The sequence below is a fragment of the Mangifera indica genome, chromosome 18 (genome assembly GCF_011075055.1).
Source record: "Mangifera indica cultivar Alphonso chromosome 18, CATAS_Mindica_2.1, whole genome shotgun sequence".
Taxonomy (NCBI): Eukaryota; Viridiplantae; Streptophyta; class Magnoliopsida; order Sapindales; family Anacardiaceae; genus Mangifera; species Mangifera indica.
Window position 1 is genome coordinate 3,112,029 of NC_058154.1, and position 23,504 is coordinate 3,135,532.

General features: G+C 32.4%; 2 protein-coding genes across 4 annotated transcripts; one reads left to right on the forward strand and one right to left on the reverse strand.

Moving 5' to 3' along the window:
- The first annotated feature begins 7,705 nt into the window (after nt 1-7,705).
- On the forward strand, nt 7,706-14,954 carry LOC123201989 (RNA polymerase II C-terminal domain phosphatase-like 2). Of its 3 annotated transcripts, none has more exons than XM_044617684.1 (16): nt 7,706-8,297; nt 8,425-8,895; nt 9,525-9,735; nt 10,059-10,216; nt 10,383-10,453; nt 10,561-10,666; nt 10,758-10,847; nt 11,263-11,404; nt 11,511-11,761; nt 11,843-11,891; nt 12,227-12,360; nt 12,441-12,494; nt 12,919-13,015; nt 13,501-13,661; nt 14,040-14,116; nt 14,595-14,954. In XM_044617684.1, the coding sequence occupies exons 1-15, from the start codon at nt 8,028-8,030 to the stop codon at nt 14,088-14,090; spliced, it is 2,316 nt and encodes a 771-aa protein (XP_044473619.1). In that variant the 5' UTR covers nt 7,706-8,027; the 3' UTR covers nt 14,091-14,116; nt 14,595-14,954. The 3 variants fall into 3 exon arrangements, 1 of the variants encoding a protein (XP_044473619.1); XR_006498893.1 differs by having other exon boundaries at nt 13,501-13,912; XR_006498894.1 differs by having other exon boundaries at nt 13,501-13,674.
- Nucleotides 14,955-16,258: 1,304 nt separating this feature from the next.
- LOC123201990 lies at nt 16,259-19,425 on the reverse strand. Its single transcript, XM_044617685.1, has 5 exons — nt 19,052-19,425; nt 18,612-18,645; nt 18,374-18,534; nt 17,687-18,286; nt 16,259-16,771 (listed from the first exon to the last, which is right to left on the reverse strand). Exons 1-5 carry the CDS (start codon nt 19,256-19,258, stop codon nt 16,469-16,471), a joined length of 1,305 nt encoding a protein of 434 aa, XP_044473620.1. The 5' UTR covers nt 19,259-19,425; the 3' UTR covers nt 16,259-16,468.
- Between the last annotated feature and the right edge of the window lie 4,079 nt (nt 19,426-23,504).

Below are 23,504 nucleotides of genomic sequence, written 5' to 3' on the forward strand. Positions count from 1 at the left end.
AAATGACCCATTTAGTGGATGAATGAGTCCACATATGTCTCTTTGAATCATTTGTAGAAATAATAGGGGTTCAACTCCAATTTTGGAAGGAGATGAGCTGATTACTAATTTGCGTTGTGAATAGGTGGTGCATAATTTTTCTTTGGGCAATAAAATCTTGTGATTTTTTAGTGTATGTCCATGCCAAAGTATAAAAACTTTTAGATAAGAGAACTTTTGGTTTAGTATTGTGTAGGTTTCAATTGTCTTTATGATTGTATAATATACTCTTGATGATAAAGTGAATAATTTTTCTAGTACGTGCCTTTTTCTGGAGGCATTATTAGTGATACATAGATATTTTGCATCATTTTTATTTATGGTTTCAATATGATAACTATTATTTCTTATATCTTAAAAACTCAATAGATTTCTTCTGAATCTACTTGAATATAATGTATCATTGATGCTTAATTTGATCATATTTTTTAGTAAAATTGTGACTCTTTTAAAGCCTTCAATCAAATGTATTGATCTTGATATAGTATTTATTTTAGCCTCAATTGGTGATAAAGTTAAAAAAAATTTCTTTAAGTATTGTGTGTGTTGTTAAATTATCCACTAGATGCATATTTTTATCACCAATTTTTGAAGTTAACGCTTTAATTTTGGAGTTCATTTTCTTTCATTTTAAAATTTACATTACTCATTACAAAATTTAAAAAGAAGAAATATATAGTACTAATTACACAACATAATATAAATGGTTTCTTAATCTTGAAGGAATTTTGAAATGTCAAAATTCTCTAGATCGATAGGATTTGGATTATCAACACAATTTGATTCGATCTTTTTGTTATTATTTTTTATAGATGCTTAGTATAAATCCACCAAATGTCTAGGTGTATGATAGATATATGACCAATGACCTTTGGAACCACATCTATAACATTTAATTTCTTGATTTTGTGTTTTATTCTATATCATTTTTTCTCTATCTTATTTTACTTCATCTTTGGTCCATTTATGATGGTGAGATTTTCTATTATGCCACCTTTAGATCAAAACTTATTTTGTCTAGGACCTCTCCTGTGCCTATGATAACTACTACTAGTAGTTGCATTCATTTTAGGGAAAGACGCATTGCCAGTAAGACGTGTCTAATAGTTTCTTAATAACAATTCATTATTCTACTTAGCCACAAGCAAACAAGATATTAATTTAGAATATTTTTTAAAATTTCTTTCCTGATGTTGCTATTGTAGGACAATATCTGATGGATGAATTGTGAAAAAAGTTTTCTCTAACATATTTTTTTTAGTTATTTTTTCTCACATAATTTCATTCGGGAAACTATTATGAACATTGTAGAGTTATATTCACTTATAGATTGAAAATCTAGTAAACGTAAATGAGTTCATTCATTTTGTGTCATTGGCAATGCCGTTGACTTTTGATGATCAAACATTTCTTTTAGGTTTCTCCATAACTATAGTGGATTCATAATATCTACATATATACTCGTAATCCTTCATGGATGTGGTGATGAAGGAAAATAATAGCCTTGGATTTATTCTGTTAGGATGCTTTATTTTCTTCTTTTATTGTTTCTCTAAGGCTTATAAAGTCTAAATGGAAAACCTTGTCTAAGGTCATTCATTATAATTTTCTCCATCCAATTGAAGGGTAACATGTTGAAGTTTTACGAGGTTTGTCATTTTCATCAACTGTAGGTTGATAAAAGTAATAAAAATTAGTGATATGATGAAGAAAAATTATGTTAGAACTTCAAGTTCATATTTATCTCATATTCACAAAACTTCTGACTTGGTAATTAATATTTAGAATATTATAGTATATAAAACTTAAATTATATTTCAGACTACTATTTCATATTATGAGATATAGTTATAATAAATACTTTGATGAAACTGGGGATTTCGGGCCCATATCTATTCTCACGATTTTGTAAACTTTGGGTTATAAATTAGATACAATTACTATAACATAAATAAATATTCTAATGATATTTATTTCAAACTACTATTTCATATTATGAGCTTCAGACTCATATTCACGATTTTATAAACTTCAGGTTATAAATGATATTTGAGATTTCGGGTTCAGATTCATGATTTTATAAATTTTGGATTACAAAATAGATACAATTATAAATGAAAAATTAAATAGAAGAATAATAATAATTAGAATATCAATAGTTTGTATTTTGTAAATATGATAATATCATAATTAAGATATCCATATTTGTAATATACAAATATAATAATGATATAATTAAAATATTATTAATATTATGATATATCTGAGTGATTCGTAATGATAACGTGTTATAAATATAAGAGTAATACTATGTGTACCCACTTTGGGTACACAAATGTATACACACTCATATGTGTCATCATATGATTGATTATTGTTTTATTCTTAATTCAAAATTATCCAATCACATGATGGCACATATAAATGTGTATATATTTGTGTATCCAAAATGGGTACATATAGTTTTATTGTAAATATAATTATTTGGAAGAGAAAGATGAAAGCAAAATTAAAGTACATTCGACTGGAACGGAGATCAAAGTTAGAGAGAAGTGTTTTTATCACTCTGTGTATTATTGCATCAAACAAAGGAAAAATATGTCATAATACAAAAGGAGGGGATGCTTTATGTAGACATCCCCCACCGCCTAAGACAAGAAAAATCTTGTCTAATTGTATTTCATACAATAAAGGCAGCCCTCCAAACATTAAATGTATTGGCATTTTAGTCTTTAATTTACCCTTCATAAAATTATTAAGCCACCAAAATATTTAATGCATTCCCACATCAAACTTGCTTACATGGTGGAAAATCCACCATGTATATAACAATGTAACAACACACACACACACACACACACACACACACACACACACACACACATATATATATATTTGTATGTGTGTGTGAGAGAGAGAGAGAGATTATTCACTAATAGTTGTCACAACGATCAGTAACCCCAATCAAGCTTGGGTCTTTAGACCACTACTATAAACTTATAGCTTAGAGATGATAGTTTGAGTCTGAATTTAGGATCACTAACCTTCCTCAACCCTAACGAGAAGGAGATTCTTTGATAGAAACATGGACGATGACGAAAAATATCCCCACAATTGGGGACAATAATACATGTGTCTTCTCCCTATCCTATTCAGCCTTCGTCTCCATCCCCATCCTCATCCTTATCCTTATCCCTGTCTCCATCCCTACCCCTTTATATTAATATCTTTACTTAAAAGACTAACATATCTTTATAGTTTTAGATTATTTATGTTTTTTTTCAAATTTATTTATATTTTTGTTGTGCATATTAAAGTGGTTAATATATGATATCTGTAACATTTGAAATAGTGGGTTAGTTTTAATTTTAGTTAATGTTGTTACTTAATATATGTATGTTGTGTTGTGTTTAGAGGATACGATGATGAGATTTTTTTCAGTTGGGAGGGATTTTTTTATAGGAATGAGACGAGAAATCCTTTTCATTCCCGTAACGGGGACAAAAATTGATATCTCCTATAGAGACAAGGACGGGGATTGAAATCCCCTCCCCGCCCTTCCCTGTTCCCATCCGTACAACACCCCATTATTATAAACACCAAATGCTTTAAATATTGGCTCAAATTTATTTTAAAAAAAATTACACTTAACTTTCAAGTTTTTTAAGGATATATTAAAACTCGTATAATTTATATATTTATTAATTGCCTATTTATTAATAATTAAAAATAAAATTTTAATAATATAAATATAAGATTTAAAAATTTTGAAAATGTATTGATGTTAATTAAGTGGTGACTTCGCAAGTTCGTCATATCGATTAATATTAAACTTGAACTCATCTTCAAGACCAAACTCTAATGATGTGATCTTAAACTTAGAGAATTGCCATTTATTGGCGAGTAGGTTGAGTCATTTGCAAAAGAAAGGTCAATTCTGTCTGGACATGTCAGATAGGTCATATTGACCTGAGACATGATTACAAATCTCAATCTAAAAGAGCATGATCCGTTACTGTAGCAAGTCATACTTGACCCATTAGCCTTTTAGGCTGTGCCATGACTCAGTATTATCCATACCATAAAAATAATTGAAATAATTAAGCAACTTGTAGCCAATAGGCCAACGACTACTAGAGTGGCCGGTAGTTGTTGGGTTTTAAATTTTTTTTATTTTTTCTCTATATAAACCCCCCTCTCCCATTCTTTAAACCACACATATCCAACATAATTTCTCAATCTCTTATTCAAATTCAACATTTTCTACTTTCAATCCCTTTCAAATTCAACATTTTCTTTATTCAATTTTAATATTTCAATTTCAATCTAAATTTCTCTCTATATTTTATTCATTCAATTTTTGTATTAATTTTTTTGTGTTTGGTTTTTTAATAAAAAATAAATTTAAAAAATTAATTACTTAAATTTATTAACATAAATTTTGTTCTAAATTAATACAATCGAAGATTGTAAATTATAAGTTAATCCTTCAAATCACATTTTGTTTATATTTTTAAATGATGTAAAATTATTTTCTATTACTAATTATCGTATCCAATTAAAGAAAACTTTTTATTTTATTGATGCCTCCACAATGTGTAGGAAAGTGAAGAAAAAAAATATGGCAAAGATAACATGCATGTAACAAAGATGCAAGAATCATCACTGTGCAAGTATAAATGGAGAGGGTGGAATTTTTACCTACTTCAAGCTTGAGTATTTGATGTAGAATGATGGATGATAGCTCCACACTTGTTAGGCCTCCAAAGGAATTCACCAAACCAAGCTAAGTCCTCTCGACCAAACGTTTAGAGAGAACGAAAAAGAGGATTTTAGTGAGAGTAATGATTTTTAGTTCAAATGAAGTTCAAAAGCCAAAATGAACTAAAATGTTTCTTTATATAATGATAACTTAGTTAGCGAATATCTAACTGTTTGCTTAGCCCTTGTAAATTCTCAATTCAAAATATGACCATGCATGTATATTATACATATACTGTAACTACCTTAATTTTATTTCATAAACACCTTAGCTTTTAAAGTGTTATTTTATACTCATATAACACTTTATATGATGTAATCTTTATTACCCTTCGAAAGGTACTAGCTAACTTCAGATAATCAATCCTCACTCTCCAAAATGTTAGTTTATTGGTGTGACTCTATATGTTCACTATGACATAGTTGTGAGTCATTTTTCGAATAATCTGAAAAACATGTTCAAAACTCAATGACTATGGTAAATATCTACTAATGTGCCAATGCTCCAAAACCACGTTGAAGAAACACTCCATCGAACCTAATTTTCCAATTGCATGTTTCATGTGTAGGTAAGATCCTTCCGTTGTCTAATCTTGATCAAGTTTGGCTCATGGTACGTCAAAACCCTAATCTCGATACTTTATAAATCGTCGATCGATATGTTCAGAAGGCATAATCATAAACAACTTTTGTATGACTTATATTATACTATGACTAGAGATTTTGGTTCCTAATATTTTTCGACATTCGTTAAGAAACTCAGAGCCGAATTAAGTCAACGAATACTCTATTTCTAGTATCTTTGGGTCAACAGACCCTATATTGATCATCACTTGTCTCTACTTACAAACAAAACATGACCAACAAGGCCTTTCATACAAAATATGATTAGCCCTATATTTATACACCATATGAACTATGTACATCTATATCGGATCTAACCATAATATCTTAGGTCAAAGGTTTGCTTTGCACACTAGTATAATCATACGATAAGTCATTGACTACGTGACAATGACCATGTGATTTATCGTTTTTGGTCACATTCGAAAAATAGTTTGGTCATCGTTAATCCATATTAATACCTTATTGGCATGAGCATCATTGTCACTCATACTAATATCATCTGATAATATTCAATAAAGACATTCAGTATACCTACTATGTGATATTATTGCCAACTTATACCATATCAGTAGGAAACAATTCGATAATTCAGTTTTACATATCTAGACAATTCACATATATACTTTATATTAATGCTAATAAAAAAAACAGTTTACATATATGAATAAAAAAAACTCTTTCTTTTATTAATAAATTATTACATATATATAGACAAGATGAAATGTCTTGAAATTGACAACATGAATGGTTTTTAAGGCATACACTAACACGATGGACTTGTTTTCTTTAATTATGTTTTTTTTTGGCTTACCTTACATTTGAGCCACGACAACTATATTTCATAACTTCGTTAACAAGAAGAACTGAGCAACTCCTGTGCATGACCTTTAGACAATGTCACTCATAATTTTTTCCATACCTATTACTATTACAATTCCCTTAATATCTATTAACAATATAATTTTTTTTATTTTTCTAAATTTGTTAATTATTATTTTTTTTTAAAATATTTTCATAATGAAAAAACTTAGTCTACTCTAAACAGAAAATGTGTGCAAGTGATTGACACAACTGCACTTTTGTAGACTCAATTGATAAAGAATTGATGCAATATAAATACTGTAACATAGATCTTACAAGGTTTTTGTTATAGTGTTTATATTGCATCAATTCTTGATCGATTAATTTTACAAAAGTAAAGTTATCCTAATTATTTGAACACTTTTTTCGTTTATAACATATTAAGTATTTTTATTATCGTAATATTTAAAAAAATAATTAACAAAATTATAAAAAGCAAAATATAAACTAAGTTGTTAATAGACATTAACAGAATGGTGATAGTAACAACTATAGAAAAATATGAGAGATATTGTCGGACGACCACACATGCAAATTATTTGGTTTTTTTTGATAGTTGAGTGTATGAAAAATAATTGTCTCAATTTAAGTGTTTGGTAAGTCAAGAAGACGTGGTTAGAGAAAATAAGTCCATTGTAGTCTCATCGATAAAATAAAAAAATTTTTTTTAATTAGATACGACAATAGTTAGTAATAGAAAATAATTTTATATAATTTGAAAATATAAATAAAATATGATTTGGAGAGTCAATTTGTAATTTACAATCTTTGGTTAATTAAATTGAAAGAAAATTTATATTAGTAAATTTAAAAAATTATTTTTTTATTAATATAAACAACTGATTAACTTGTTTAGGGTTTGATACGAGAGGTGTGTCTTTGACCTTCGCTTTTTGGCTGGCTAGCTAAGCATAAAGACATGTAATTGTGTGGGCCTTAGGCTAGACACCATCCACAAGCTTGGTGGATTGTGCCGAAACGACCCTGGTGCGTCAGTGCAGTCTCTAGTTCTGTCTTTATCCCTGTAGATTGCAATGTTACTCTGCTTTAGCCTTGAATCTCTGAACTCATCCACAATATTCCTTTTGCTGATTTTTATGAAAATATGTACCAAAATCCAAATGCTTCATAATTTTCAAATCATCGCATAATCGCCTACACTTCAAAATATTATACTGTATATATACATGGCTTCACAATTATACTTTTTTGTTACTAAAACAAGTATTTATAAAGAAAGTAAAAAAAATATGTCAACGACGTAATAAATAAGATTATCTGTCTAAGAAAAAGAAATTAAAAAAAAAAAAAGAAAAACAAAAACGAAAACGTTTAGAGGAAGGAAAATGAAATATAAAGGAGCATCCTTTGATACAGTGCCACGTGTAATAATGGTCCCGCCTCATCGCAGGGAGCATGAACTTCCGCCCCTTCCGCTGAAGCAATCCGCAACCATATAGTATTTTCGTAAATTCATACAAAACCAACACTATAAAATAAAATCAGCCTCTCCAATCCTTGGCCGGTGGAAGAAACCTCTTCCTCGTTTGAACCCATCGATAGAGAGGGAGAGTGTCTGAGAACCGAAAGAGGGTGAGTCAAAGAAAGAGCGCAGAGGTCTTGAGTCTGAGAGAGAGCAGAAAAAAAATAAAGCGATTTTTAAATCTTCGAGAAATCTTGTCACATTTTTACTTTTGTTGTCTCTCTGAACACTCAACTGTGCAATCAGAGAGTGTTGAATGAGTCTTTTAGGGTACAAATCCGTCGTTTATCACGGCGATAATTGTTTGGGAGAATTAGACACTATTCCAGTGTCGGACAAGATTTTGCAGTTCCCAAACAACGAGATTCGGATTCACCACTTGTCTCCAGCCAGCGAGCGATGCATTCCTCTCTCAATTCTCCACACGATTTCTTCATCCTCGTTGCGTTGCAAGCTCGAATCTTCTTCTCCAGTTCAACAACCTCATTTGATCAATCTTCACGCCGCTTGCTACTACGAATTGAAGGTGTTGTTGAATTATCTTTTCGTTTTAAGCTGTCTGTTTGTTTATGTAAAATATCAGTGTATTTGGTTGTAATTTTTTTACTGAATTGACTTAACGATATTTTAATATTTTCTAATTGACTATACAGACGGCGGTTGTGGTTATTGGAGATGAGGAGGTTCATTTGGTGGCAATGCCGAGTAAGCAGAAGAAGTATCCTTGTTTTTGGTGCTATTCTGTTCCCTTCAGTCTGTACAATTCATGTTTAGGAATGTTGAATCTAAGGTGTTTGGCGATTGTATTTGATCTTGATGAAACACTTATTGTTGCCAACACCATGAAGTCGTTTGAAGATAGAATCGAGGCTCTGAAAGCTTGGGTTGCACGAGAGACAGATCCAATTCGGATTGCAGGAATGACTGCTGAGTTGAAGCGGTGCATGGATGATCGTATGCTGTTGAAGCAGTACACAGAGAATGATTATCTGATGGATAATGGAAAGACATTTAAGATTCAACAGGAGGAGATTCCTCCACTTTCTGATAATCATGAGCGAGTTGTTCGACCTGTTATTAGATTGCAGGAAAAGAATCTTGTTCTCACAAGGATCAATCCTGAGGTTTGGGTCTATTTGTTGTTTTGAAGCTAATTATCTGTGTATGAAATTTGTCCATTGCTTGTGATTAATTGAGATTGCTTGCATTAATGAATGTAAATTTGATTTGATCAAGTGAGTTTGTTAGACTTATGTGTCTACATTATAAGAGGGTAGAAATTAGATGGCACATGATTGTACATTGAGGATGGCTCATTGTGTGTTTTTAAAGTATTATCAAGTAGCCAAATAAGTGACTGCACTAAAGAAATCATGGATGTATATGATGTACAATTGTGGAAGCCAATATGTAATTTATAGTTCTTGTTGGCTGACATAGGAGTGATAGAATATTTCAGTAACACGCTCCATGGGTTTTATAATTCTTGTTGGATGACATTGGTGTGATAGCATATATGTTGTCCTATCATGTGTGTAGCTTTGAGTATTATGAAATCCTGTTGGTTTTTGGGATGATGTTTGGGACTTGCATAGACTTTTTCAAGCGTAGCCATATATTAAATATAAGATTAATAAGACTTAAATTTGACATATGTATAGTATTTATATGGAGTGTAACCATTACCAGAATTCAGAATTAATAGGTGTGGTGGTTCTCTTTACCTGATTGTTGTTGATGCTTTTGTTTGTAGAATCGTGATACTAGTGTGCTTGTGAGGTTACGACCTGCATGGGAAGATTTGAGAAGTTATTTGATTGCAAAAGGACGCAAGAGGTTTGAAGTTTATGTTTGTACCATGGCTGACAGAGATTATGCCTTAGAAATGTGGAGGCTTCTTGATCCAGAGGCACACTTGATAAGTTCAAAGCAACTCCTGGACCGTGTTGTTTGTGTGAAATCAGGCATGTCTCTTATGTTTTAAGAATATTTTGGCCTTCATTCAGGCTGTGAAATTGGCATGTTGTTTTATTATAACATGCAATTTGTGGAAGTTATTCTTTTTTTTTTTTTAATGTTATACTAGATCGTGTCAAACCTTGGTCTATGGTTTTATTTTATTTATTATTTATTTAAGTTGTTGCTTGTGTTGCAAATTTTGGTTCATTATATATGTGCACTAGTCATCATGGAATATGAAATATTTATTTATGGTGCTTGAGTTGGCCAGCTTGCTTTTCCTTTCATGTTCTTTTTTTTTTTCTGAAAATTTTTATTGTTCTGACAGGTTCCAAGAAATCTTTGTTAAATGTCTTCCAGCATGGAATGTGCCATCCAAATATGGCAATGGTGATCGATGATCGTTGTAAGGTTTGGGAAGATAAGGATCAACCTCGAGTTCATGTAGTTCCTGCATTCAGTCCATATTATGCTCCTCAAGCTGAGGTACTAAATTTCTTTCTGTAATGTTAATTTAATATATGTTTTTTCGTTCTTTTCTTGTTTGAGTAAATTATTATATTATTTCATTGGATTTCCAATAAAATTGTAATGACACCAAAAATTTTCTGTTGATATCTTTTCTGTTTCTCTTTTTGTTTTGGGTTATCAGACAGCAAGTGCTGTTCCAGTCCTTTGTGTGGCAAGAAATGTTGCTTGCAATGTCAGAGGTTATTTTTTCAAGTAAGATCTGTATATTTTTATGTTTTATAAAATCTCATTGATGTTATGTTGTCTTAGTAAATGTTCAAGTTTTTTTGTTTTATTTCTTATATACTATATTTTTCCAGGGAGTTTGATGAAAATTTATTACGAAGAATATCTGAAATCTCCTATGAGGATGATGTGATAAACTTGCCACCTGCCCCTGATGTGAGCAATTACTTGATATCAGAGGTATTTGAATTGAAACCATATGATTTCTAATTTGTTGACTGAAAGTTTGTATCGTTGTTTTTTTGCTAATGTGGCTGTTAATGTTTTGCAGGATGCCAGTTTTGTACCAAATGGCAATACTAATGCCCCAATTAGTGAAGGCATGAACGAAGTTGAGGTGGAGAGGAGATTGAACCAACTGGTATGTTTAGAGTATTCGTATGGTCAAATAATAAAACTATGTATATTCACTTTGAATATACAAATGGGTATACACTTGATGTGTGTTATTATTTGATTGAATGATTTTGAATTAAAAATAAAACAACACCTAATCATATGATGACACACTTAAGGGTGTACACATTTGTGTGCTCAAACTGGGTACGTATAATATTGCTCATGGTAAAAAATAATTCTCAGAAGGCCTTGGTTGGGATTGTGTGTTTACTGGTTAAGTAAAGACATAATTGATTTCATCAACAATTATTGATGAACCATCATTTTTTAAAGCTAATAAAGGTATTTTCCAATTGGTAGTCCTGACTTCCTTTTCATGTCTCATAGTGAAATTTAATGATTTTTCTTCTACATTGACCTTAGTTCTTGTGTTTTAGGATGAGAAGTATGTTGTGGACTCAGCTATGAGCACTATGAAAAATAGCCTTGATTTGAAATCTGAAACTTCCCAGCCACCTGTTGTACTTATTCCAGATGTCATTGGTGCAACATCTTCAGCAACAATCAATCCTTCTCAAAGTATGGACTTCATTTTTAATTAAAACTTTTCCTTTTTCTATTATTTTGAAGGAGTGATGTAGGGCATTCCTTGATTCTTGTTATTATTTTTTTGGATTTGCTATAGAACCTAGTTTGCTTGGGACTCCTGTTAGGCGAGAGAATAGCTCTATGAGGCCTGGTTTAGATTTAAGGAATCAAAGCTCAGGTCTGCCCTCTCTTCTACCTAGGTTATCTGCACAAACATCATCCTCCCCAATTCAACCACAGGGGGGCTGGATAGTGGAAGAAGATGTCAACAAAGTGCATCTAAACAATCAACCAGGTTCAAGTTCAACTGGTTTACTCTCGCATGCATCCCAAGTGAAGGGTGAAGAGGTTCATTTGAATTTATTTTGTTCAAGTGTTTTTGTAAGCATTATAAAAAAATTATCTAATTAACATTGCTTTTGGTTATAGGCAAATTATTTGCATAGACAAAACACGCTACCAACTGCTCAGCCTGCAGGTTAGTGACTCTATGGACAGCTGAATGAATTTAAATCATTTGCTGGTGACTAAAGTTAATCCTGTGAAACGATTTTGGTTGTTAGTGTACATTTGATAGGATAGGAAGCATTATGGCTTATACCCAACGTAAAGAACATCAGTAAAAATGTCTTTTTTATGCTTGTTTAATGTTTATTAGTGAGGTTGGGCTTTTCAGAGCATATTACCCGACTTGGAGACAACTAAATGGCTACTTTAAATTTGTTAAATTATATGTTTGGACTTAATTTAATGCTATTATGATTTCATGTAATCATATATAGGAAATTGATTGCTGATTGAAGTTTCTTGCAGAGGTTGGTGTATCTCAAAATCATGCATCTTCTAATGGTAAAGAAGCTGAGATTGAAGGTGGAAAAACAAACTTTCTGCCATCCCATTTGTATATTGGTGTGCTGCAAGAAATTGGAAAGAGATGCAGTTCAAAGGTACGCAATGCTTTCCCTTGGAGTTTTGTAGCCTTCTTACTTGCCTCATGGTCCTAATCACATAATGTCTGATGGTGCAGGTTGAGTTCAGGTCTGTTGTAAGCACCAGTAAGGATTTGCAATTTTCTGTTGAGGTCCGTGGAAAGTTTTTGTTTCTTGGTTATTTATTCATGTGTTTTTACTGTCTTATTGATGAGTTGTGAGTTACTGTTGTCCTTAGAATAGTTTAAATAATCAATTTTTTGTTAATAAATTATTTTATTATTGTGTAAGCACTGAAGTAAATGGGCAATGCTATTGAATTTTGTGAAAGACTTTGCTGTTCTTTAGACACTCTTGTTAATCACTCGACATTTACTATTATTACTTAATTTACTTGTACATGGTTTGTTGGGAGCCATGGTTTCATTTGATTTAGTCACCTTGAGGGTCGTGGTTACAAATTTGTTTGTTAGATAATTTCTTAATTTTTCCTCTTATTTTTATTTTTATTTTTTTAAGCCTAAGAAAGAACTTCTTGTTATTGCTTACTGACTCTTGCAAGCTTTTTAATTTCAGGTTTTGTTCACTGGTGAGAAGATAGGTGTTGGAATGGGTAAGACAAGGAGGGATGCTCAGCAGCAAGCTGCTGAAAATGCCTTGCATAGGTTAGCAGGTAAAAAGTTCACTAGTTTACTTTCAATCGCATACTTTGCATTATTTAAGATTTTTTCTTTTAGACTGTTACAGCTTATTTTAGAGTATAGTTGCTATCATGTGAATCAAGGAACATTGGAGCTTAGACGTTTGTTTAACTAAATCAATCAAATAGAACTTGTTGATGTTGGAGACTCGTAATGAATCTGTGTTTGTAGGGGGTTATGGTTGTCGCTGCTTTTGTTGAGGGTAATATTCTTTGTTGTCTGATATGGTGTTTCTCTGAGTATTTGTTAGAGCTCAAGGGTTTATTGTAGTTGTTATGAATTATTTACTTTTATGGATTGTATGATCATGAAGTTAGTGCACATACGCTGGAAAACGTGTTATTTTCTTAACTTTATCTCTATATTTTATTTCTCTAGGACCTATTTATCTGGTTCATTTTGGTTTCTGAGTGGAGACATATAGCACTGAATGTATTTTGTGTGCATGACATTCCAGACAAATATGTAACATACATAACACCTCATGGTGGAGCTGTGGACAGAGATTTTGATAAGCCTTCTCTGGAAAATGAAAATGGATTTCTGTGGGATACTGTTGATCCTGAACCAGATGAAGGGCCGAAAGAAGACCAGTTACGCAAAGAAAGCATTCCTGAGGTGGGAATTTCAGGTGATGCTTTCAATATTTGATTTAATTTCTTTGTTCAAAATCATAGGTGAGGCTTGGATAAAGGGTATGTGGGCAAGAGATTTCCAGATGAGGGGTCGTGTTATCTGGGAGAAACCACTCTTCTTTTGGATTTTCCATTGCACCATGATGTGGGAGCTAGAACACTGAAAGGGGAGTGAGCGGGCTTCATATCTGCTACTTCTGCCTTGACCAGGCTCCGGTATTTCTATTTTAAGAGGTAAGGGCTTGGTGGTCAGTCTCTAGATTCTACCCGTTATCCAAGTACTCCCATGTATTTTGAGGATTTTCATAAAATTTTAGTGGACCAAAATAATTTTTTATGTTTTCTTTTAAATGCCTTTCAGGCTACTGATATTGGACGTGGGAGTGCTTCCTCCAGTTTGATAAATCTATAAGTTCAAAAACATGCCAATTTCCCCAGGTAACTCAAAAATAAAACAGTAAAAATTTGCATCTTATGTTTTTTCCATTAAGAGGAATAAGTAAATATTCTCCCAAGAGGGGTTGAGAGGAGGGACTTACATTTTTTGAGTTATATGGGGCCACTACATTTTGGTCCGCTTATTTTTACCAGTTCGTTTCCCCCTTCTTCCTTGTGAATGAATTCTATCTGCTTATTTGTAGGCTTTTAGAGGTTAATAAAGACTGTTTTAGGTCGATTGAAGATTCTGTCTGTTCCCTGAGCGTTAGATCATATGATGCATGTGGACCACTACTGAGTTGCTTATTTGCAGTTTCTGTTCATGTGTTCTCGGAATCAATTTATAGTTAATGGAAATTTTAGGGTTTGCTTATGGTAGATAATGATAGCATTAAGAGGCTTAGTAGTGGGCAACTTAGAGCTTGGTGGTGGCTGATCTTTTAGTTTCGTGTATTAGTAATTTGTGGATTTTTTCCAGATCACTGCAGTTTATTCCAAGCAAACTGTCAAAAGGAAAAACTCCATGGTTCAGATAGTTTATCAACCTCTTGGCAACAGAAGAAAGGGCATCTTGTTTCATGAAAACCCATTTTGGGGCTTTGGATGGGGCAATTTGTACATTAATATGACACATCTTCGCCAGCATAGCTGAAGTTGTCCTCCGGTGGAGGTGATTACATTTCTTCTCTAATTTTGTTTTACTTTGGAGAGATGATGTCGTCTCCTTTCCTATTGCACATTTTCCTCTTTTAGTGGATGTTTAGGGCAGAGCTTACCTCTAGACCATGTAAAGTCTCATATTGGTTCAGTAGATATATGAAATGGCAAAGTATTTGATGATGGACGTGGATTACAAACCTATATCTACAGGGTTCCGCCCAATCTCCCCCAAAGTGATCTGATGAATGTGGACACGTTTGGGATTCTGCTTTTGGCTATTATATTATTAATTTTGCAGATAATTAGCATTTAAAAAAAAGAAAAAAAAAAAAAGAAAGCTTTCTCAGGCAAGTGGTCATAATACGTCCAATTTTAATGGAGATTACCCCACCTTGAGCTACGCCAACTGAGAGAGGGTACGGGCTGGTTCCTTGCAAATAATTTCAGAAAATTCAATTTTACCCCTCCATTGACTTCTAATTATTTATCAAATCACAATAAATTTAGATTTTTTTTCATTTTTCATTTTTGTCGGGGATGGATTTTGGGCAATTTTTTTTTGTGAACAAGAGACAATGATGATGCAATGATTTCGAGGATTTCCTGGCTGATAGCAGGGAGGAAGGTTGAAGTAGGATTGAATTTGAGTTGAATTGAATTAGTTTAAAATCAACTTTAAGTGGAATTGAGTTTGAATTTGTCTCAAAGTTATTCGAATTTGATTTGTTTGAGGGAAGTTGAGTTTAATTTCGGTTTGAATTTGAGTTTAAATCGAGTTTTTAACACAATTTGATACTATAATTAATAAAAAATGATTCAAATGATGTTGTTTTGATGTATATTGATTAAAAAAAATTATTTTAATTAATTCGTATTAAAATTGTGTAGAGTCATGACTTTGGTGAGTTGAACTCTCTAAAAGTGTAAATTTGAAAATATTAAACTCTTATATTTAAATTTGAATTCACTTAAATTGAGTTCGTTTTTGCACTTGAACGAAACCGTACTAGAAAATTTAGGGGCAAATGATGATCCTGTTCAATAAAAAATTAGTTTATAAGATTTTTGTAAATTAAAATAGAAAAAACAATTTAATAATTAACATTTAGATTAAACAGTCAAGACATTTACATAATTTCTCTTTAAAAGATAAAATAGTTATTTACGATGCAATTAAATTGGTTTTTATCAACAAATTAAACTGGTTTTCATTACCAGAACCAGATAAAATGTGCGTAAAAAAGGCTAAGAAACAGTCATTCGTCCTTGTGAATACTTTGAGAGGCTACCATTCTGACTCGTGTAATGTACTTGAAACTCATCATGCCCTGTAGAAAGTTCACTTATGCAAGGATAATTATCATTCTGCAGAGGCCAAGGACAATTTCGCATCCAAGGTTTGCAGAAATCACATCAAACCCTGGGTGGAAAATAGATATTTGGCCTTCCGCAGGAAAAAATAACTCGGGTATACACTCATTATTAACTAAATGCAAATCCTGAGAATTCTGAAAGAATAGCATACAACAATCATAGGTCAAGGAAATGAAGTTGATATGTGCATACAACAACAGCCTTTCACACTCTTCTACGGCATATGGCAGGTCACCACAAAAACTAGGAGATCGAGCGGCACAGTTGCAGGAAATACCTAATGTAACAAATCTTCCATCTCAGTTCTGTTTTATGATGTTACAGCAGTCCTAAAGTATCTAGAAGTATCTTTATAGTCCTACGACCCCATTGGATGTCATTTTGCAGAACATTACTTTCCACTGGCGTTTCCCGGGTATCCTTTTCTTCTTTGGCTAAATGAGGATCGTCTACTTGTTTGATGTCATTTGGCAAAGTTTTACTTTCCAATGGTGTCATCATAGTCTCCTTTTTCTCTTTGTTTAAATCAGGATCATCAAGCTGTTGCTCCTCTGTACTGGATAATATCTTGACTTTTTTCACCTGGCCAGAATTACTCTCAGGTTCTTGCTTCTCATCTGACTGGATATTAGTCAATGTTAGTAAATTGAATAGGAAAAAGGAAAACAAAAATGCATCTCATATGATATCAGCATTTAAATGACATGGATTTTATTATTTTGTTTCATGTTCATTATTTTTGGGAACATCAGCCATTATCAAGATAATATTGTACACAGACTGGGACTGTGTCTTGATAAATATAAGAGTCCCAGGAGTTATCATCCTATAAATACCTAACATCTCTCATTCTTTGTTAATGTAGAATTTGATTAGAATTGTCACAATATGGGTAGAATTTCGTCAATGCAGTTTGAACCCAAACCCTCCTCCTGAGAAATCTTACAGCTCTATAACTTTTGCTAACTCCTGTGGTTAAAAATACGGAAAATGTTGAATATGTATGTATATCTCATATCTTTTGGGGATGATGACAAAAGATTGATTAAATAGCCTATGAGATGGGTATGTATGAACATTCCATATCGATATTGTACACATAATTTGTCACAATTTTGCTTTTGAGTTTTACAACCAAAAATGCGTTTTAATAGCTTTTGTTATCATCCTTAAGCGATATAAAATTCATACATACCTAGGTTATATGAGATCCCAAAAGCGTGATGGAGAGTGTGTCTAAAACAGATAATATCTTGACAGCTAACCTTAGACTAGATGTTACAAAAAATGTTTTGATGACTATACTTTTCATCTTAGACAGTGAGACAATCCCATCCTTTGCAAAAGTAGCTTTGTAAGTTTTGTTGTGTAATTGAATAAACAACAGAACATCACAGGTCATGTGGATTCTACTAACATTCAAAGATGTGGCTTAAGGAAACTGTAATGTTATTGCAGGGCAGGTAAAAGCAACAGAACAAATGAAGAAAGATAAGATAAGGGAACAACAGAACATTACACTCATCAAGCAGTTACCTCAGGCAAACTTAGGTTCTCAGCTTCCTTCATTCCAAGCAAAGCATCAACAGCAACACTTGACTGATTTTCATTTTGAATGTCTCCTTCAGTTGACACAGTTTCTAATGGAGTCAAGCCAGGTACTAAAACAGGTTCCCCTTCATAGGAGATTAGATCTCCCTCCTTGTCTGAGTTTTCTGCCTTCTTGACTGTTGCAACTCTGCCATCATGTCCCATAATGTCTTTTGCCATCACCATACTCTCATCAGTCACAGGTGTTTCCTCTATAGGCTTCTCCGGTGTCGATGACCAATGCAAATCACTATCAACTGCATCTGATGTGTCGCGTACGCTGAAGATCAGCCCCTTTTTGGGCTGAATAAAGTCATCTGGAAGTATAAGTTCTGACTGGACAGCAGGATCTCCATTTTGATTAGCCATTGGTTCTTCCTCAATTATTTTCTTATATTCAGCATCATCCCAGTCTTCCAAAATGGTGATTGTATTCCTAGTTTCCCAAGTTTGAATGGTTCGATCAGGGCCTGGTTGCCATAGAATGTCGCCGGTGATTTCTTTCAGTATGAACTTGAAACAGATTGATTTTCCCACAGGTACATCCTAAACATAGTATCAGATCCACATTTATCCTCTAGAAAACATAATTGTGCATACTTATCTATAACTTATATGGAAGTTCTTGCTTACCAGCTCCACACTCCAAACATGTTCATCTGACCAGTCCAATGGTATTGCACTTTCAGGGTCCCATAAGCCAAACATAGGATCATCCCCTACAATGAAAAATTGCTCGCCGAATTTGCATTCTTTTTGTAACTGGAATTTGACATGAACAACATTTGATTGATCTGCACAACAGAATCAATGACATCAGGCTAAGATACTACCAAATATCTTAAGATTTGCAAAATCAGCAGGAACTTACAGGTATGTTCCTTAGCTACATTCTCCAGTTCTCCCTGCACAAGTAAAAAATTTTTAGTCTGGGTTTGTATTACAAGATCATCTTTTTACACAAAGAAGTCATAACCTTTTTGATCATATAAAGCATTTCGAAGCCCATCATTATCCTAAAACAGAAGCAAATCATACATTGATTCTTTACTGAACCAAAAAAAATAAGACTTTCTCAAGTTTGCAAAAATCCAAATTTCAAGCTTCTGGCATACTTTTAAGTCTGTATCAGAAAAGAGGAACAATAAAGCAGGTTCCCTATTAAATTTTTCTTTCTATTTGAAGGACAATCTTTTGCTAGAAAAGTAAAGAATCTATTCTTGAAAGGAGATTCTGAAAAATTATAACAGAAGAGAACAGGAAAACAAATTTCTCGTAAAGAATAATATGAAACACTGAAGAGAAAAAGACCTGAGAATCAGCCTCGATGCAAGAGATAAACCACACAGTCTTTTCTTTGAGAGAAAAGAGTTCCAAGAAGCGGCCATTTACATGCTTCTTGGAAGGTAAAAACGAAAGCTGGGGTCTGTGAACATACAACTCTCTAGAAGAAAAGTAACATCTGTGTCTATACTTGTCAAAGATTATCTTCGAAGCGGAAGTTGTCAAAGTTTCCATCTTTCTCAGTCGCTCAAGTTACCCACTTCAAGTTACAACCATGTAAGCTGAATTACAAAGAGAGAAATCCAGAAGTGGCAAGTCAATTCTTGTTTATTTCTATTAATCTTTTTACCGTGTTTCTTGTGGCTATGCTTATAACGGATCCGATTTCATCCAATTGAAACGCGAGAATCTCAAGCAAAAAAATAAATGTTTGCATCTCGAGAGACTTCATTTAAATGTCAGTGTCAGTGGTTACTTTTTCTGAATTCCCACCAATCATTTTAATGGTGGACATTGCCACCTGTCCCACCCATTTCACTTACTATTTTCTTCAGGCCCGGAGAAATTGAACTCAAAATATTGAATTTATTTATTTTTTATTGATGGGTTTGGTTTGGTTTTGTTTAGAGAGAGTCTGGAGAAGTTGGCAAGTGGCAACTAGAGTAATGAAATTCAGAAGTTCTTTCGATATTTTACAATTAAAGATGGGTTTTTTATTTTCAGCTTCTTGAAGAATGCAAAGTTATTGCTTCGGTAGCGAGCCAGTGCTGGCTTGGGGCCTTATTTTCAGCTCCACGTCTGTTGCTGTTGTGTTCACATGCATTTTTCCTCTGCCAAAGGACTTATCCCCACCCAAATTTAATTCAAATCTTAAATTGGTGTTTATTAATTATTTAAAATTCAAACATCTATCTATAAATTATTAAAATTAATAAAATCAGTTAAATTTTAAGAATAAAATTATTATTTTTTAATAATATATTAAAATAATAAAATATTATCTATTTTTCTCATAAATTTAAAAAGCTAATAATTTTTTCTATGATTAATCTTTGAAATGTTACATTCCCCTTAAAATGTCTTTCTTTTCTCCCTCATTTTTTCGGTGTCATTGTTGACCGACTTTACTCTCTTTCTTCCCTTTTCAATATGTCTTCAAATGAAGATACATAGGAAAAGAGAGGGAGAGAGTGAAGTCTACCAATGACAATGTTAGAAAAGGAAGGGAGAAAATAAAAAAACTCTAAAAGAAAAATATAACATTTTAAAGTTTAATTCTAAAAAAAAATTATTAGTTTTCTAAAGGGAAAAATAAATAATTTTTATTAGTTTTATTAATTTTAATTACCTATTAATAAGTGTTTAAGTTTTTAATAATTAATTATATCAATTGAGAGTGTAATAAACTTTGGGTGGGAATATGTTTTTTGGCCTTTTTTCTCATGAAAGCAAATGAGCAATTAGTCCCTCTTCTTAATATGGGCGGATTAGAGTGTAACTTCGGGCCATTATGGGCCACATATGATAAACTTTGATGTTGGGCTTTTCCCGCTGAGAAAAACTATGATCCTTTTAATAAATATTAATTTATATATTCACGATGATATATAATTTTATAGTTAAGTATTATTTTATTTATAATATAAAATTATTTAATTATATTATAATATATTATTATTAATATATAAATTAATATTCATTATTAATATATAAATTAATATTCATTATTAATATACCTAAAATTATTATTTTCCAGAGTTGTGTTATATAAGCCCCTCTATTTTTCTTTTAATTTTTAATATATTATGTATTTTATATAGTAGTAACTATTATTAGGGTTGGATTTAATATGAACAGTTTAAACTTAAATCAAATAAATTAAATTTGAGTAAAAGATTATGTTAGTTTTCATAAATGAGAATCAAATCCACCCTAATTATTATAAGTGCGTTGTTCTTTTAGTACACCCCAATCCCATATGTTAAAAATTTTTTGTTTTTCAAAAAATTAAATCAGAATTTGATGTAAAGTTAAGTAAATACAGACAACCATGAAGATAAAAAAAAAAAAAAAAGGAAATATTTATATTAATACTTATCAATCAGATTTGATATGGAAGGTGACACACTTCTAGTTATTTTAATTTTGGAAAAAGGACTATTTCCTATCCATTTTTTACCCCATTCTCAAATCCATACCCACGACAGATCAAAAACCATTTTTTCCACCCATGACCAAATTGTCGTCCATTTTTTCTGTTAAAGGGAGGGGTAAAATAGTCATGTTACTATTTATATTAAAAAGTTATCAAGTTTATTACTTTTCACCCCCCATAGGTTTTAGAAACTAATATTTCACCTTTACCTAAAGTTTTTAAATTTTAAAAAGTAATATTTTCACCCCCAAACCTAGGGTTTTCATATTTTTTAAAATGCAGCCGCCCCCCATAACTTTCAAAAATAGCAGTTTCACCCCCGTTCTTCAACTTCATCTTTCGACGTCATCTCCGACGTCGTCACCGACCTCCTCCTTCTCCTGGTGCGACGACGATGGTGCAATGAAGAGATAGAGATCTCTTCGTCGCACCACCGTGCGACTAAGAGATCCACCCAGACGACGAAGGACGACGAAGCGTCGTCCTTCGTCTGTTCTTCTAGATCTGGATGACGCTTCGTCGTCCAGATCTAGGTGATAAAGGGTCTTCTTTCGTCGTTCTTTATAGTCGGAGATGAGAGATCGGTGGAATGTGTTGGCCGTCGGTGGTGGCCGGAGAAGGAAGCAAACCCTAGGGGTGAAATCTAAAATTTTCAAACTTTGAGGATGGGTTGAGGTGTTAGTTTTTAAAACCTGGAGGGGGGAAATGGTGAAATTTTAAAGTTTTGAGGTTTATAATTGAAATAACGATTTTACCTTTATCCCTAACTGAAAAAATGGATGGCAGTTTGGTCATGGATGGGAAAAGTGGTTTTTGATCTGTCGTGGGTATAAGTTTGAGAATGGGGTAAAAAATGGGTGGGAAATAGTCATTTTCCCTTTAATTTTCAAGGAAGTTGAAAGTTGATATTAAAGGTGCCTTCGGTTATGATAATTTTTTATTATATAAAAAAATTATTATAAGGATAAATTAATTAAAAAATTATTAGATATAGCTTTATTATTCATAAACCCCCCCCCCCCCCTCCCCTAAGGTTTAAAAAACTAATAATTTCATTATTGTCTAAAGTTTTTAAACTTTGAAAAGTAATATTTTCAGCCTCAAACCTAGTGTTTTCATATTTTTCAAATTGCAGCCACCCCCTAGAACTTTCAAAAATAGCAGTTTCACCCTCACTCTTTAACTTCAACTTCCAGCCTCCTTTTTGCCGTCTTTTTTGGCGTTTTAAAAAGAATTAGTGCTCATGACATCTCTACCTCTTGGATATTAACAATTCTTTCTTGCTTTTTAGAATCTTATACTTACCCTCTTCACTCTTTTTGTTGGGTTATACTTTGGACATGATTATTAGATATAGAATCTTCAATGTTATTCTCTTTTGTCTCTTCACCCTCCTTATTCTCTTTGAAAGGCTGGACTTTTCAACTAAAAAACAAGAAAACAACAAATCTTTACTGAAAATAGATCATCTTCTTCTCTTATTAATCAATGAATCGCAAGTACAATATAATTATAATCATTTGACAACATAAACTTAACAAACTGATTTCATCTTAACCATACAATTGAAAACAGAAATAACAAACTAACTGTAGGACTTATCTTGGCCATTTGATTGTTTGATCTTGTTAAGGATTCATCAAAAATCAAAGTCAACGCATTTGAAGCTAAGCTAGAGTTACTTGAAGTGAGCCCTAGATTCATTCGTGTGAAAGTAAGAAAGTAAAGTGGAGACTTCCTTTTCCAAGTGAAACAGTTCATTTAAAGTAACTTAAAATGCACCATTTAGTCTTTGTACTTAACATCCTCCTTCAAGCCAACATGGTAGAATGCAATGGCAGACTTGCAATCTTTAGAAATTTAGAGTAGCCCATTTCTTAAGTGTAGCTAATACACATTAACATCACATATCAACATCAGTTAACACTCGTCAATAGCAGTGACCATACATTTATTCATCAACCATAAATTTGATGTCTTCCATGGAGCCAAAATAAATAATAACACCTAGTATCCAAATCATATCCTCCTTAGTCCCAAAAACAACCACAATCTAGCTAACTCATATTCACCCATTTGAAAAAAAAACTGATAAAATCACAACTTGACAAAGTCATAACCTTGATATCTTCCTTGAACGGTCATAATTGACATGACATAATTCTCATACACACGCCTTAATTCCATACAACTTCTACTACAATCTAGCATCCTTCCTTAACTACAAATTCCAAACTTCTCTACTACCCGAAACTACACCTGGTACTATTCACATACAAATCATAATTTTTGAGTCACTCTTTGCACCAGTTTCAGAAATTTAAA

What these genes read in the sequence shown, in the direction of transcription:
- LOC123201989 (XM_044617684.1), top strand. Translation starts at nt 8,028, where the DNA reads ATGAGTCTTTTAGGGTACAAATCCGTCGTTTATCACGGCGATAATTGT. An exon ending in CCCAAGTGAAGGGTGAAGAG is followed by an intron (nt 11,762 to 11,842) that starts GTTCATTTGAAT and finishes TTTTGGTTATAG; the next exon opens with GCAAATTATTTGCATAGACA. An exon ending in TGCCTTGCATAGGTTAGCAG is followed by an intron (nt 13,016 to 13,500) that starts GTAAAAAGTTCA and finishes ATGACATTCCAG; the next exon opens with ACAAATATGTAACATACATA.
- LOC123201990 (XM_044617685.1), bottom strand. Translation starts at nt 19,258, where the DNA reads ATGGAAACTTTGACAACTTCCGCTTCGAAGATAATCTTTGACAAGTAT. An exon ending in TGTAGCTAAGGAACATACCT is followed by an intron (nt 18,535 to 18,611) that starts GTAAGTTCCTGC and finishes TCTGTTGTGCAG; the next exon opens with ATCAATCAAATGTTGTTCAT. An exon ending in AGAACCTAAGTTTGCCTGAG is followed by an intron (nt 16,772 to 17,686) that starts GTAACTGCTTGA and finishes ACTAATATCCAG; the next exon opens with TCAGATGAGAAGCAAGAACC.